General features: G+C 39.9%; 1 protein-coding gene across 4 annotated transcripts; it reads right to left on the bottom strand.

Annotated features, from left to right (window-relative positions):
* Positions 1-851: 851 nt before the first annotated feature.
* LOC148740921 (fibroblast growth factor receptor 1-like) lies at positions 852-14915 on the bottom strand. 4 transcript variants are annotated; one of them, XM_088754080.1, is made up of 12 exons: positions 14616-14915; positions 13714-14010; positions 13228-13379; positions 12220-12679; positions 11851-11958; positions 11294-11475; positions 10628-10750; positions 10154-10224; positions 3291-3331; positions 2803-2902; positions 2312-2411; positions 852-1673 (listed from the first exon to the last, which is right to left on the bottom strand). In XM_088754080.1, exons 1-12 carry the CDS (start codon positions 14695-14697, stop codon positions 1629-1631), a joined length of 1761 nt encoding a protein of 586 aa, XP_088610206.1. In that variant the 5' UTR covers positions 14698-14915; the 3' UTR covers positions 852-1628. The 4 variants fall into 4 exon arrangements, 2 of the variants coding, with proteins under 2 accessions (XP_088610206.1, XP_088610201.1); XM_088754075.1 differs by having other exon boundaries at positions 13228-13376; positions 14616-14910; XR_015998944.1 differs by lacking the exons at positions 852-1673; positions 2312-2411; positions 10154-10224; ... (5 more) ...; positions 13714-14010; positions 14616-14915 and adding an exon at positions 9051-10061 and having other exon boundaries at positions 2805-2902; positions 3291-9004.
* Between the last annotated feature and the right edge of the window lie 770 nt (positions 14916-15685).

Below are 15685 nucleotides of genomic sequence, written 5' to 3'. Positions count from 1 at the left end.
TCTTGTGTTCTCTGTGATAGCTTTGTCGCCAGTCTCTAGAATCCTCGGTAATAAGGCTTGAATAACAGCTTTTAACACTAAGACTTCTTGGAGTATTTCGGTAACCATCAACCTATACCGTCAAATCTTGTCCCGAAACTTTGGATTTTAGCCTCTTAAAGATATTTAGGACTCGGTAAAGCGCCTCGGCAGCTTTCAGCGATGTCTTTGTTTGAACAAAGGTTGTGTTACTAAGATAAAAGATCAAAATTTATCGTATTTGAACGCCAAAGAAAACCCTGATAGGTTCAGTTTCAGCAAATTTAACTTATGGTGTATTTGATCAAAATTAAAAAAAAATTAAAAAAAGATTGAGAAGTAACAAACGGCAGTGCAATTCACGTACAAAACATTTTCAACACTCGAAAAAGACAGAAAACATCAACACGAAACATTTATGTGTATTTTGTTTGTCGCAATAATGGCCTGCCCTCATGTAGTGATTGATGATTGTCGAGGTGCATCTTTTGTTGCATAGTAATGAGGCTGAGCAAGCCTTTCCCAGTAGACATGTTAATGATTTGACTAATTAGCTTGTGAGTTAACCCTCATTATAAACGCTTCGGCGCAAGTGTCTCTTCGTCCGCGGGAAAGTATGGGGCCCTGGGCAACGTGAGCCGGTGACAAGTTTGCTGGGGTCTCTCACTTGCCAGACCCTCGGCAAACCTCTTCCTGCAGCGCTAATCATGAGGGCCTGGCACCCAGACTATTGCCTGAATTATAGTGTCGGTTATTGCGTTTATCTCCTCGTTTTGTGGGTCGTTTTATTACTTTTATACACATATGATAAATATATGACAGATATTCTCCAATTATGATGGTGTAAATAGTTTGTATTTAATGAAGAATATTTTGAAGATAGGCACTTGAATAACATGTAATTAAACTTAAGCACTTGCCAACCGCAAATAAAGTCGAGTTTTATCGTTATTTTGGCTGTAATATGATAAAATAGTTTTTCCTTTCCTTTTTTTTTTATTCATGCCTGAGCTTCGTTTACGTGTTAATATAATATCTTTAGTTGGGAAAGTTGTTGAGAGTAATATATTTGTTACGATGTTACATGCTGAATTTTATATCTCTCTTCTCTCGAGTGTCACACACATCTCTCGTAAGTGGGTGTGTTTTCTCGCTTCTGGCTCTCTGTAGCTCTGATTTGAAATTATGGTTTCATTTGCGAGTCATGATCTCTGAAAAGTTCCATCTTTTATTTAACAATTTAAGAAGCATTGGCTGTGCTCTCTTCTGCTGTAAAGCACGTAGAAAGCGGCTTGAGCGCAAAAGAAGTGTGGTTTTCCTGCGAGCGAAGAAAATTATTAAGGAGGAGCTGCTCACAAGCTAGGATAGATGCGTGCTTAGATGGGTGCACCGTATATTCTTTACTGCGATTTACACTACCTTTTGTGAAGAAAACGTGCGGAACCTTCTCTTACAAGGAAACAAATTGAATCAAATTTTTTTGAGCGTGGTAGGTACCTGGGTCAAATACGTTAGGCCTTATTCATCTATGCACTTATTTGAGATATCGCGATTCTCTTCCTACTACTAATTAAATAAAATGAGGGTTTTTCTTTAGCATCAGGACGTCATCAAGCCTCTCCATTGTTTTCTTCTGTGATATTTGCATATGTCCTCTGAAATAAATCATTGGAATAAACAGTCAACCATTGATAATTTACAAAAGTGAATAAGGTAATAAACAATTGCCTTATATGAATTAAACAAAAGTAGTGAATGACGTTAGGAACAAGCATAAGAATGAACGGACAGTCATACAGATGTCGACAGATGGACAGACAGACAAGGAAGCGGATGGATGACTATGGTTGCGAATGGATGAATGTATTCATGGCAGGGGTTGAAAATAAAAGGTTTACCAGAGGGACTGACAGGGTGACAGAGGAGTCCATGAAAGGGTATATTGAATCATCGATCAAAAAAAATTGAAGGAGGAAGAAGAGGACAGATCAGGTTTTAAGAAAGGCGATACTCAAGGGAAGAAATGGAATCTTGTAAATGCAACCATTAATTAACAAAGTTGAAATGGTAAATTGGCCACCGTAACGATTACAAAAGCTGACGTTTCGAGCGTTAGCCCTTCGTCGGAGCCCTTCGATGAAGGGCTAACCCTCGAAACGTCAGCTTTTGTAATCGTTGCGGAGGCTAATTTACCATTTCAACTTTGTTAATATATCCAAATTATTTCGTTATCCCCACCGACGCAGCCCCAAACAGTTTCTTTAGAAACTATCAGCCTTCAACCATTAATTACCTTCACTTCTCGCAAAAAAGTCTTTAGCTGGTGGGCGATCTCTGAAAAGGCTGGTCTCATCATAGGATTTTCTTTCCAACAAGAACTCATTAGCTCATATCTAAAAATTGAATGCAGTATTAGTTAACGTTTTCCTGAAGCTGACACTATCAGCATCTAGATTGACCGTATCAAACCTGAAAAGGGGTGTAAAGGGGGACTTTAAACTCATGACAATGAGCATTGGAAAGATCACTGATTTGCCGAGTGTGACATTTGATTTGATATGCAAATCTTTTTTAAATCATAACGACTCATTCCATCCATCGTCTCGATTTTCAACGAGAAAAAGTGTGTCAGAGAATCTTGCAAGACTATCCTCGAAGAGTAAAACGCTTTTCAATCATTTCTAAAATATGGCAAGTAAACTTTCCATTATTTGAAGCCTTCTATAAAATTATCAATTATTCAATTCATTTTCTATCGGCATTATACAAGACTTCGAAGCTTACAGCTCTTCTGAGCATTGGTCGGGACGAGGCATTCGGTATCCTGTAGCCAGTCGACTTACTAAGGCAATTGGTGATGAGATGTCAGGGTATGGCAACTCACCTGTTTGGTAGAAAGAAGATCATTATGATTTAAATAATTCGGTTGTAGAGACAAGGATCTGAGACAATAAGTATTTCAGAAGTAACTTTTAGGAAAAAAAAAGACTCGTAAAGACTTAATTTGCTCATTTACAAATACAACATTAAGCGCAGCTTGGAGAAAAAAAAATGTAGGACGAATAAATTGTTTAGTATGGCTGGCCCCTAATCTTGTCTAATTTCGACTGACTGGCAATACGCATTTTTCTAAATGAAGATGCTTGTTTCTATATAGTTACCTTAACAGAGGAGCCTTCCCAACTTTGGGCTGCTTTATGGATTAGAATCTCATGAAGAGAACATGATTTATAGTTCATAGGGTTTCGCACATAATATGACACGACACTTACCGTAAGTGGCAATTTCCCATAAGACAATACCAAATGACCACCTGCAAATATGTATCAATGCCGTAATAACTTCAATGAGTTAGGAAAAGAAGCTGATGACCCTCTGGTAAGGAAGATTAGCACTTGTTACGGTATTTTCCAAACCGCCAGAAAGATATAACTCGTACAACTCAACTGCTTTATTGACTGACGTAATAACTACGAAGCGATATCGACAACCAGTACAATAACTATCTTTTTCCTTAGCTACGGAGCGATATAAATACTAATACAATCAGTATCCTTATAACTTAGAGCCCTTTACAAATAATATCACTTAAATCTCAGTGTACTACCGCACAACTCACAGTTCTCTTGAAAATCTTTAACAAATTGTCGACGTCCGTAATTCTTTCTCTCACGTAGCCTTCCACACGGCTTTCAATTCCAGTAAACAACTCTGTCCGGCTCTCGCTCCTCTGGGCTCTTCGCAACAGCAGTTATAGCTCACTAAAAGGCCTCCTTCTTTAAGCTAGCGTGACTCCTTATATATCTTTCAGAAAAGTTCTAGAATGTTCTAGAGATCTGTAATATTGCTATTTTTAGAAACATTACACTATGATTACATCATAACAAAAATATGCTGCGTCACGGTTCTAGAAGGTTCTCCTTAAAGTTCTCGCTTAGTCATCATGACTAAATGTTCTAGAAACTTCTTCGTTCTATTTTTAATAATTACGTAACGCAACGCACTCTAGAAAAATATGGGCGCTCTCCATAACACCCTCCCCCTTCGAGAAAAGAAAGTTTGCAAAACTTTCTTGCAAAGCTCAAGGTCTCGAGAGGCAGTCTGCAATAACATTATCCTTTCCTTTTATATGTCGGATGTCCAAGACATACTCCTGCAGCATTAAACTCCACCTCAACAATCGCTGATTCTTGCTCTTTAATTTGTGAAGAAATACGAGGGGGTTGTGATCGCTATACACAACAACGGGCAAACTTGAGGAACTAACATAAACTTCAAAATGTTGAAGAGCTAACAGCAGTGCTAAACATTCCTTTTCGATGGTGGAATAGTTCCTTTGACTTTTGTTAAACTTCTTTGAAAAATAACAAACCGGGTGTTCTACACCTTCATCATCCTCTTGTAACAACACAGCACCAGCGGCAACATCGCTTGCATCAACAGCCAGCTTGAACGGTGAAGAGAAATCAGGCGCTGTTAAAACAGGGGCACTCTGTAACATGGCTTTCAGCTCCTCAAAAGCCTTTTCACACTGGTCACTCCAATTAAATTTCTCCTTCTTGCTGAGCAGTTTTGTCAATGGCTCTGTGACGGTTGCAAAGTTAGAGCAAAACCTTCGATAATAACCAGCCATACCAAGGAAACGCATCAGTTGCTTTTTGTTTTCTGGTCGTGGAAACTTGATTATGGCTTCGACCTTGGCGTTAACTGGCTGTACTTGTCCTCGTCCGACGACATGTCCCAAATACGTCACTTGTGCTTGGCCAAACTCGGTTTTGGAGAGATTGATTGTTAATTTGGCCTCGCTCAACTTCCTGAAGAACTCACGGATAGTTTCTAGATGTTTCTCCCAAGTTTCACTATAGATGATTACATCATCAATATAGGCTTCACAATCCTCAAGGTTGGCGATGACTTTGTTAATGAGACGTTGGAAGGTAGCAGGAGAATTTTTCATACCAAAGGGCATGACCTTGTATTGGTAGAGTCCTTCTGGAGTTACAAATGCTGATATCTCCTTAGCGCGATCCGTTAACGGTACTTGCCAGAATCCTTTGAGAAGGTCAAATTTCGTTACAAACTTTGCCTTTCCCAGCTTATCGATACAATCATCCATTCTTGGGATTGGAAAGGTGTCTGTCTTAGTCACACTATTAACTTTCCTGTAATCGGTACACATCCGATAGCTCCCATCCGGTTTAGGCACGAGTATACATGGAGAACTCCAACTACTGCTGCTTGGTTCGATAAAATCGTTCTCCAACAAATATTTTACCTCTTCTTTGAGATACTGTTGTTTTCTCGGATTCAGCCTGTATGGGTGTTGTTTAACAGGAGCAGCATCACCGACATCCACGTCATGGTAAATCTGATTTGTCCTAGATGGTACATCAGGGAACAAGTCACTATACTTTTCAAGTAGCTTCTGTAGGTCTTGACGTTGACTCTCTTCAAGGTGTGACAGCTTGGAGTCCAAATTCTTTAGCACATCGGAGTTGGTGAGTTTTGATGCGTCAGTAGGACTGAGATGACTACTACTAAACTCACTACTTAAGTCTTCGGGCTCAGAAATAACTACATTAACGTTTAGGGGCTCTTTAACTACATTATTATCTCTCTCTACGTAAGGCTTTAACATGTTAATATGACATAATTGCGTCTGTTTACGCCTATCTGGAGTAACTACTATGTAATTAAGGTTATTTAACTTCTTCTCAATAACATAAGGACCAAAAAATCTAGAATACAATGTGTTACCGGGCACTGGCAACAATGCAAGAACCTTTTGACCTGGCTGAAAACTACGTTCTACAGCGTCTACATCATACTTCTTCTTCATTAACTTCTGAGAAGAACTAAGATTGTCTCTAGCTAGTTCACAAGCTCTAAATAACTTAGTACGAAAGTCTGAAACATATTGTAAAAGATTAATAGACTCACTACTGCTTGACAATAATTTCTCCTTAAGCAGTTTAAGAGGCCCTCTCACAGTGTGCCCAAATACGAGCTCAAACGGACTAAATCCTAGGGACTCCTGGACGGACTCGCGTGCCGCAAACAGCAATAGGTGGATTCCCTCGTCCCAATCTTTCTCTGTTTGGAAACAGTAGACTCTCATCATGTTCTTTAAAGTCTGGTGCCATCTTTCAAGAGCTCCTTGACTTTGAGGATGGTACGCGGATGATCTATACTGTGCGATTCCAAGCTCGTGCATTACTTGTTGAAAAATACCAGACATGAAATTAGAACCTTGGTCAGACTGGATAGCGCTAGGAAGACCGACCAGCGTAAAAAACTTCGTTAAAGCTTTGACGATAGTCTTGGCCTTGATGTTTCTCAGGGGCACGGCTTCAGGAAATCTGGTGGACGCACACATGATGGTTAACAAGAACTGATTTCCAGACTTCGTTCTTGGTAGCGGTCCGACGCAATCAACAATTACACGGCTGAATGGTTCTTGAACGGCTGGCAGAGGCTGCAGTGGCGCTTTTGGAATGGTTTGGTTTGGTTTCCCAACCATCTGACAGGCGTGACATGACCTACAGTACTCAGCTACATCTTTTCTCAGGTTGGGCCAATAGAAATTATTCAAGATCTTCCTGTGAGTTTTGTTCACACCTAAATGGCCAGCCAGGGGAGTCTCGTGTGCCATACTTAAAATGTCTTGCCTGTAAGTTTTCGGGACAACAACCTGGTACTTAACAGCCCATTCGTCCTCAGCTGGAACATCGAGCGGTCTCCACTTTCTCATTAACACTCCATTCTTTGTAAAATAACAGGTGGGGTTCTGTGATACTTCGTTTTCACCGACGCTTCTTGAAAACAACGGCGAAATTTCTGGGTCTTCACGTTGTCCAGCGATGAGCTGAGAGGTCGACATCTTCTCAGACTGATCTGTTAAATTCTTCTCAGGTAGGATTTCTGTTGGCTCAGAAGGGGAGGGACTTGGCTGCTCATCCTCAAAAACTCGACCGATAAGGGTGTCCGCTAAGGCAATTTCTTCATCGCTGGTTTTCCTCTTCTTGCTCATGGCTCGCGTTACTACACATGCAGGATAAAGACCAGGAATTATCTTCTCGACGGGGTCTGGAGACTTTTCTGAACTAGGCTTCTCTGTAACGACAGCATTAATGACCACTTTGTCTCCTGCAAGGTCATTTCCAAGGATAAGATGTACTCCATCGAACGGCAATGTTGATTGTATTCCAACTTTCACAGGACCAGACACAAGATCTGACGACAGAAAAACTGTATGAAGCGGCACTGGGGTATACTCGGAACTGATTCCTCTGATTAGAACACTTGCACCAGTGGACGATTTCTCAGAAAACAACAACGTGTCACTTAATAGCAAAGACTGTGAGGCTCCAGTGTCTCTTAGAATCTTGATCGGTACTGAATCTGTCATATCACGGGATAATGATACTGAGCCATCGTGGATAAAGGGCTGGAACATATCCATGACAGATTTAGACGAACCACTGACGTCATTTGTAGAGATTGTCTGGGTCTTCTCTCGAGAAAATCGCGGAGGTGTACATTCACTTTCAGAAAATGAAGGCGACGGCTTGGCAACAAATCCGTTGGGCTTCGACTCCACACCATATTTTTGCGCAGGTCTCCACTTTTCTGGGCAACTGGAAATCAGATGACCTTCTTTTCTGCAATAATAGCAGGTTGGTGGCTTGATGGGCTTATTTGGAACAAACCTGTTTTGTCTTGGCGAGGTGGAGCTGGAACGATTTGTAAAATGGTTACCAGGGTTCTGTTTGGGAGGTGCTCCGTCATTCTGTTTACTCCGCTGGCTTCCAACCCATCGTGATACGGAGGGAGGCTGAAATCTACTGTTAGGCTGACGGGGCTTTTCCATGAAGTTCACTTTGTGACTCAGCGAAAATTCATCTGCTAACCGTGCAGCGTCTTCCAACGTTTCTGCTCTTTGCTCGTTAATGAACGTTCGGACATCACTGTGAATGCACCTCTTGAATTCTTCCACTAATACCAACTGTCTTAACTTATCGTGACTCTTATCTACTTTCTGTGAATGACACCAACGATCAAATAACTGTTCCTTACTCCTAGCAAATTCTACGTAGGTTTGACTACTAACTTTCTCATAGTTTCTAAACTTTTGACGATACGCTTCAGGAACTAACTCGTAACCCTTTAAAATAAGATCCTTAACTTCGTCGTAACTTGCAGCTTGTTCTACACTTAACTGTGTATATATTTCCCTAGCTTTACCAACCAATACACTTTGTAATAACATAACCCAGTACTCTTTAGGCCACTTAAGACTACTAGCTACTTTCTCGAAGTGCAAAAAGTACTTATCAGCATCTTTTTCTTGGAATGGAGGCACTAACCTAATGTTCTTTGTAACATCAAAATTTTCACTATGCTTTTCACTACCCGAGACTAATCCTAATTGCATTTGTACCTCTAACTTTTTTATTTCCATTTCATGCTGAAATGCCAATTTCTCTCTCTCTAGCCTCTCTTGTCTTTCCTCTCTCTCCAGTCTTTCCTTTCTCTCCATTTCTTCTCGTCTTTCTTGTCTTTCCATTTCTTCTCTCTCCATCTCCATTTCGTCTCTCTTCAGCTTCTCTTGTCTTTCTATTTCTTCTCTCTTCATCTCCATTTCTCTTTCCTCTTTCCTTTCTTGCATCTCCAACTTTCTTATTTCTAACATTGTTTTTGACGATGTTTCTAACATTGTCCCTTCAAAAACCTCAGTATCCACTAAGTGGTTTACTATAATCTGTCGTATCTCATCCTTTCTCATTGCTTGCTTAGACTCTAACTCTAAGTGTTTTGCTAATAATATAAGTTCGTCTTTCCTTAACGCATTAAATACTTCTTTGTCGGGACTCGACATAAAGTCTTCTGGATTAAACTTTGACATCTTGATATACTCTATGACTACTTAAGTCGACAATAACTTATATGCCAAATACTTCTGTAAAATTCGCTCCCGGACAATTACCTCTGCTCTAAATACACTTCCACAAAATTCGCTCCCGGACAATTACCTCTGCTCTAAATACACTTCCACAAAATTCGTTCCCGGACAGGCCCCCAATTTCTGTTACGGTATTTTCCAAACCGCCAGAAAGATATAACTCGTACAACTCAACTGCTTTATTGACTGACGTAATAACTACGAAGCGATATCGACAACCAGTACAATAACTATCTTTTTCCTTAGCTACGGAGCGATATAAATACTAATACAATCAGTATCCTTATAACTTAGAGCCCTTTACAAATAATATCACTTAAATCTCAGTGTACTACCGCACAACTCACAGTTCTCTTGAAAATCTTTAACAAATTGTCGACGTCCGTAATTCTTTCTCTCACGTAGCCTTCCACACGGCTTTCAATTCCAGTAAACAACTCTGTCCGGCTCTCGCTCCTCTGGGCTCTTCGCAACAGCAGTTATAGCTCACTAAAAGGCCTCCTTCTTTAAGCTAGCGTGACTCCTTATATATCTTTCAGAAAAGTTCTAGAATGTTCTAGAGATCTGTAATATTGCTATTTTTAGAAACATTACACTATGATTACATCATAACAAAAATATGCTGCGTCACGGTTCTAGAAGGTTCTCCTTAAAGTTCTCGCTTAGTCATCATGACTAAATGTTCTAGAAACTTCTTCGTTCTATTTTTAATAATTACGTAACGCAACGCACTCTAGAAAAATATGGGCGCTCTCCATAACACACTGACTTGATTAAAGATCAAGTCACGTCTTATTCTTTGAGTGTTCAATGAATATTTGCATCGCTTAAGACTTCGCTGTGTCTTTCCTGTCAGATCTCGCCTCTGTTATAAATTTCAATCAGCTAATATGAGCATAAAATTGTCCATTTGAAAGAAGAAGTTACTTAAGTCATGTTAAGTTTTCATGGTGTGTCCATAAATGCAAATAGGTAGACATACACCATGCATGTACATGGAGACGAGCAAACAATGTAAAATGAAGCCCAGATGTACCCGTGGTAATGTTCCAGGGAAAATAGTAGAGCGGCAGGCAAATTACGTTTTTGGAAATCCTTTGTGCTAAGCAATACCTCCGGCTCTAAGTCGGGAAACAGCTACCTGACAGTATTAAAATACAAAATGAAACTTACACATCACTCATGGATGTAAAGTGCAGATCTCGCAGAGATTCTAAAGACAACCATCTCCATGGAACCTTGCCCTGTTGAAAAGACAGATTCTTGTGAGCAAGGTCCTATTTGTAGTCAATGCCCTTTGAGACTCGGAAGAGGCTGACTCATGAAACAGAAGGATGCCTTGAGTACGTGCATGCGATTTCTTTTTCAACTTTAAGATATATAACGTTTTCTAATTATTGCTGATTACCAGTAAAATCCAAGTGGGTAGTTATCATGGCTGCCATTATTGTTATCATAATTGTTATTGTCATTATCATCAGAACCAACATTAACCATAATTAATTAAGTAAAGGCAATACACAGTTCGTTGGGAGGGAATGAATTCAGTGTGTTCGATCACACTATGGAAGAGCATCAATTAAAATGCATTTTAGTTTGTTGATTTGTTTTGTTTAGTCTTTGAAACTGATTGTAAAGCGTACTTACGTTGGAGGTTATGGTGTATATGCCAGTATCGGATATGTCCCTGGCCAATCCAAAGTCTCCTATTTTAGCCACCAAGTTGGTATCAACTAAAATATTCCTCGCTGCCAGATCGCGGTGAACGAACTGTGAAAGAACACAATTTATAAACCTTTAGCTTAGCACACACTCACGAATGATTGAGTGGTGACTTATACCAAAGTGCAAAAGATCCCCAATGTGTCCTTCTCGACCCCGAACTACCAGCGTTATATTTAGAGCTGTTTCTAATCACTTGAGAGCGGTCACAATAATAATAATAATAATAATAATAATAATAATAATAATAATAATAACAGCTTTATTTAGACACGATAATGTTTAAAGCTGAACAGCTCGTGGGGTCGTGTGTTAATCCAAATAAACTCTAAATTAATTAAATTCAAATGATGATGGTTTTTGAGGAGAGGGAAAACCGGAGTACTCAGAGAAAAACCTCTCGGAGCAAAGTAGAGAAACAACAATCTCACTCCACTTATGACGCTGGGTCCGGGAATCGAAACCGGGACACATTGGTGGAAGGCGAGCGCTCTCACCACTACGCCAACCCTGCTCCCCATCTAATGTCATCTAATGTGGAAGGTAAACAAAGTTACCTCAACATTTCTACACACTGTCAACAGGTGTTACCTTTCTCTCCTCTAAGTGCTGCATTCCCGTGGCGATCTGAAATGCAATTGTAACCAGCTGCCGGTCATTTAGCTTACAGAAGACGTTATGATAATTGTTGTTTTTCCCTGGAGCCCTCTTGGCCTTTAAAATATTTTCCAGACTGCCACCATGAATCAATTCAGTGACCACAAGAACATTTCCTTGAGAGAGAAGAGAAAATACCGGCAGAAAAGTTAACAAGAGAAAGTAATTGGACATTATTTGCCCCTGGAGTTCATCAAAAGGTGATTTCGTCGATAAAAATAAGTCAAGTTGGTGCCAAAAAACCAAGAAACAAACTCCATATGAATCTCCCAACACTTAGCCTAGCATCAAATGGTTTCCGATCAAGAAGCACAGAATTTTGCATTGGCATAACACGTATTAGCTCTATTAATTTTCCTTTAATCATAACATCAGCATATGCACCGTTCAAACTAATCTTACACGCGGATGAAACGTTACCTTATTGGGCCGTCAATTGCCAAGTCAAGATGCCTATCTCTAAAAGGTTACATCGTCGAAAACTGACTTACCTCCCTCTATCCGCGCACCAATCAAAGTAACAATATTGGGATGTTTCCCAGCATGCTTCAAGGTCCTTATCTCATTAAGCAGGGTTTCTTTGGCAATGGCACTAGGGTCTACGGTGGCATAGAGAGAAAACCAATGGGACTTATTAAATTGCTTGGCTCTGGTAAAAAGAATGATGAATAGACTGAAAAGTAGCGAGGCTGGAGAGAGCGCTCAGAAGAGACAGAAGCAGACTTTATGGGTGTTTCTGGCAAAGGGAAAAGTGACGAAAAAGCAGGATGGTGCATAGATTCCAGAAAGAAAAATCAATTCAGCGGTATACCACTGCACTTAGGAATTAACAATTTGACATTTTGACGTCGGGTACGTACCTTTCAGCTTTTTAACAGCTACATCTGTCATGTGTCCATCTTTCCCACCATAGCGACCTTTGTAGACAATTCCAAATTCGCCTTCTCCGAGTATTTCATCGAATACTTCAAGATTTTCCAAGTTTTCGTATCCTTCTTCGGTCTCTTGAGACGATATCTTTCTGTGTTCGTCGACACCCAGGTCAGCACATTTATCAGCTGTCAAAATGTCAGCGCTAACAATCTTCTCACCCGAATCTAATGTCTCCTGACTAGTTTCTTCTATATCTTGTATCATATCATCCTGCTCGCCTCCGTCTGGAAGCCCTCTTTCCCCTACTCCATTCCCCACTAACGGGTGCCTCTCTTCGGGGTTTTTGATGGTTTGGTTATTAGGCGACCAGTCGTTTTCAAGGTCCTGTATCCCGTTTAGCGAGTGCTTGTCTTTTTCTAAATACGCCTTTGTCCCACGTTTTCTGCCCTGTCATGTAATTGAAGGCAAAAGGCAATTATGATATACATCTTCCATTGCGATGACCCTAAAATTTGACAATTTGAAGGTATGTGAGTAAGAAATATACTGAGTCCTTTTTCGGATTGAACTGCACCGTAAACTCAGTAAAAATGGGACGAGCAAGCCCCCGAATCCTTCTGCATAAGTTATACGAGGGAATGTTAGGATTAACCAGCTATGAACCAGTTTCTGCTGAGGCTACGTTTTTCGTTTGTCATCGCTCTTTGTTATTTTGTAAGGCAAGATAAAGAGTCTAGAAAAACTTTGCAAATTTTAATTATTTTTATTATTCACTATTATTATTATTATCATTATTATTATTATTGTAATTATTATTAAAATCGAGTTTCCAGATGGGATTTGAACCCACGACCCTCCGGAGGGTCGTGGGTCCCATCTGGAAACTCGATTTTAAAAATTGTTTATTTCATCTTTACATTATTATTATTATTATTATCGAACTCTTTTCCTTTCATTATGATATAGGCGGGGATGTCGCGTAACGTATTATTTACCTTTTTATCACGATTTCTACGCCGAATCCACACAAACCCAATGACCACGCAAATAAGTGCAGCTACCAAAGCGCATGGTACGGCGATTGTGGTAGTTTGAGATGCTGAATTTTCTGCCTTTCCATTCTTGGAGGCTGGAGGAATAAGTGCTGCTGTGGATGAAGTATGAAAAAAATATAAATTCCCTTCGAGTCTATAGTCTTAGATTTTAAGCTGGGAAATAAGAACAGTACTGATAATAACAACAACAAAAATAATGTAATAATGATAATAATGGCAAAGTGGTAACGGTATAGTGTAATAAGTCAGAATTATGAATTGGGAAAGACTGAAAAAAAAAGACAAAGCAGAAGAATAGGGAAGAAGTGCAGAGGATATAGAGGAATTTTAATTCTAAACCTTTGAGATTTTGGTCTAAAAGTCAATTCCTTGATTTAACCGTCGTTAAGCTCTTTACTTTTGCCTCTTGTTCCGATAATATCTCACCTTTGCTTAATACAACTACTCCTGATTGACTTCTCCCAACGCTGTTAGTTGCAATACACTGATATTTGCCATAATCTTCCCTCTCTACTCCCGTTATGAAAAGCTGGCTGCGACTTCTTCGGTTGTCTTGAATAACACTTGCTCTGGAGTTGGACTGTAAAGGATATGAAGCATTGTCCTTTATCCAAAGAATCGTTGGCCTCGGGAAGCCCCTAGCAGTGCAGCTAAAGGTAGCGTTGGAACCGATCGAGACACTTTGGTTCTCTGGACCTTCAATAATCTCAGGTTTTTGGGGCACTGCAAGATAACAACGAAGCATTAGTTGATAATAGTAATACCCTAATGAAAAAAATTAAGGTGAAAAAGTAAAAGACGAAGAAGCAGAAGAAAGAAGATGAAAAAGGATTTTTAAATCCGAGGCCCTCGCGATTTTTCTCTATAAGTCAAGTCCTTGCATTAACCGTCTTTAAGATCCTTACTTTTTTTCTTTTATTTATTTATTTAATTTATTTAATCACTTTCACCAGAGTGTGGTGAGGGTCGCACAACAGAGCGAGGCTCCAAATTAAGTGCGCCCTATATCCCACCCATCCCACCCCAGGGGAGGACATCCATCACACAGTAATCTCGTGTGTGGGAAATTAACGTCTCCTACCCCAACCCTGCAGGAGACGGGACCTCCATTTATTCGTCCCTATCCGAGAAGACTAGAATATCTAACCATTTCTTGATGTTATAGAAAGGTAGCAAATTCTTCTCAATTATTTTAAGACCCTGAGTGTTGGTCCGGCCGGGGCTCGAACCCTCGACCTCCCGCACAACAGTCCAGCGCTCTATCCATTGAGCTAACCGGGAGGCGGAGGCGGAGGCGGAGGCGGAGGAGGTATTAAAAAATACCTGACCTTTCTTTAAGAAAGCCACTCCCTGTTGACTTTTTCCAAAGCTATTATTTGCAATGCACTGATACTTTCCATAATCTTCCATCTTTACTCCTGTTATGAAAAGCTGGCTGCTGCAATGTGGTCGGTTGTCTTCAATAACACTTCGTCTGAAATTGGACTGTAAAGGATATGAAGCATTGTCCTTTATCCAAAGAATCGTTGGCCTCGGGAAGCCCCTAGCAGTGCAGCTAAAGGTAGCGTTGGAACCGATCGAGACACTTTGGTTCTCTGGATCTTCAATAATCTCAGGGTTTTGGGGCACTGCAAGATAACAACGAAGCATTAGTTGATAATAGTAATACCCTAATGATAATAATTAAGGTGAAGAAGAAAAGGACGAAGGAGCAGAAGAAAGAAGATGAGACCCTCGCGATTTGTCTCTAGAAGTCAAGTCCTTGCAGTAACCGTCTTTAAGATCCTTACTTTTTTCCTTTTTATAAAAAATATCTAACCTATGTTTAAAAAAGCCACTCCTGATGGGCCGAGGAGAATATGCTAACCGAAGATATGCTGAAGTTACGTAAATGGAAGAAAATGATCTGTTATTTATTACATTTCGCAGCAACGTTTCGTTCTTGACATCTTCAATTTCCATTACAGTTCCGATATATAATCCCGCCTTTTCTTTTTCCTTTGTCCGATTTTTAATGGAAGTCAATATCTAACCTATGTTTAAAAAATCACTCCTTCTTTAGAAGCTATTATTTGCATTGTACTGATATTTTCCATTATCTTCCATTTCTACTCCTGTAATCAAAAACTGGTTGCGATTCGTTGATCTGTCTGGAATGACTCTTGCTCTGTGGTTTGTGTGTAAAATATATAAAGTACATGTATCTTATCATATTTTGTAGTGTAGTATCGCGGAGTATTTTTGCGAGTTGTACGTAGTACCAGGTCGCTCAAAGGGCATGTCATGTTGCTTCGCCCCTCCATATGTTTGTTGTTGTTGCATGAGATGCAGAGTTCAAAAGCTTCGCAAATTCCTTCAGACTTGTCTGTTTGTACTTCTTTTTGCTTTTCATGACGGG

Source organism: Stylophora pistillata, chromosome 1 (genome assembly GCF_964205215.1).
Source record: "Stylophora pistillata chromosome 1, jaStyPist1.2, whole genome shotgun sequence".
NCBI lineage: Eukaryota > Metazoa > Cnidaria > Anthozoa > Scleractinia > Pocilloporidae > Stylophora > Stylophora pistillata.
Note: the sequence above shows the minus strand (reverse complement) of the source record. Positions and strands in the feature narration are given on the sequence as shown.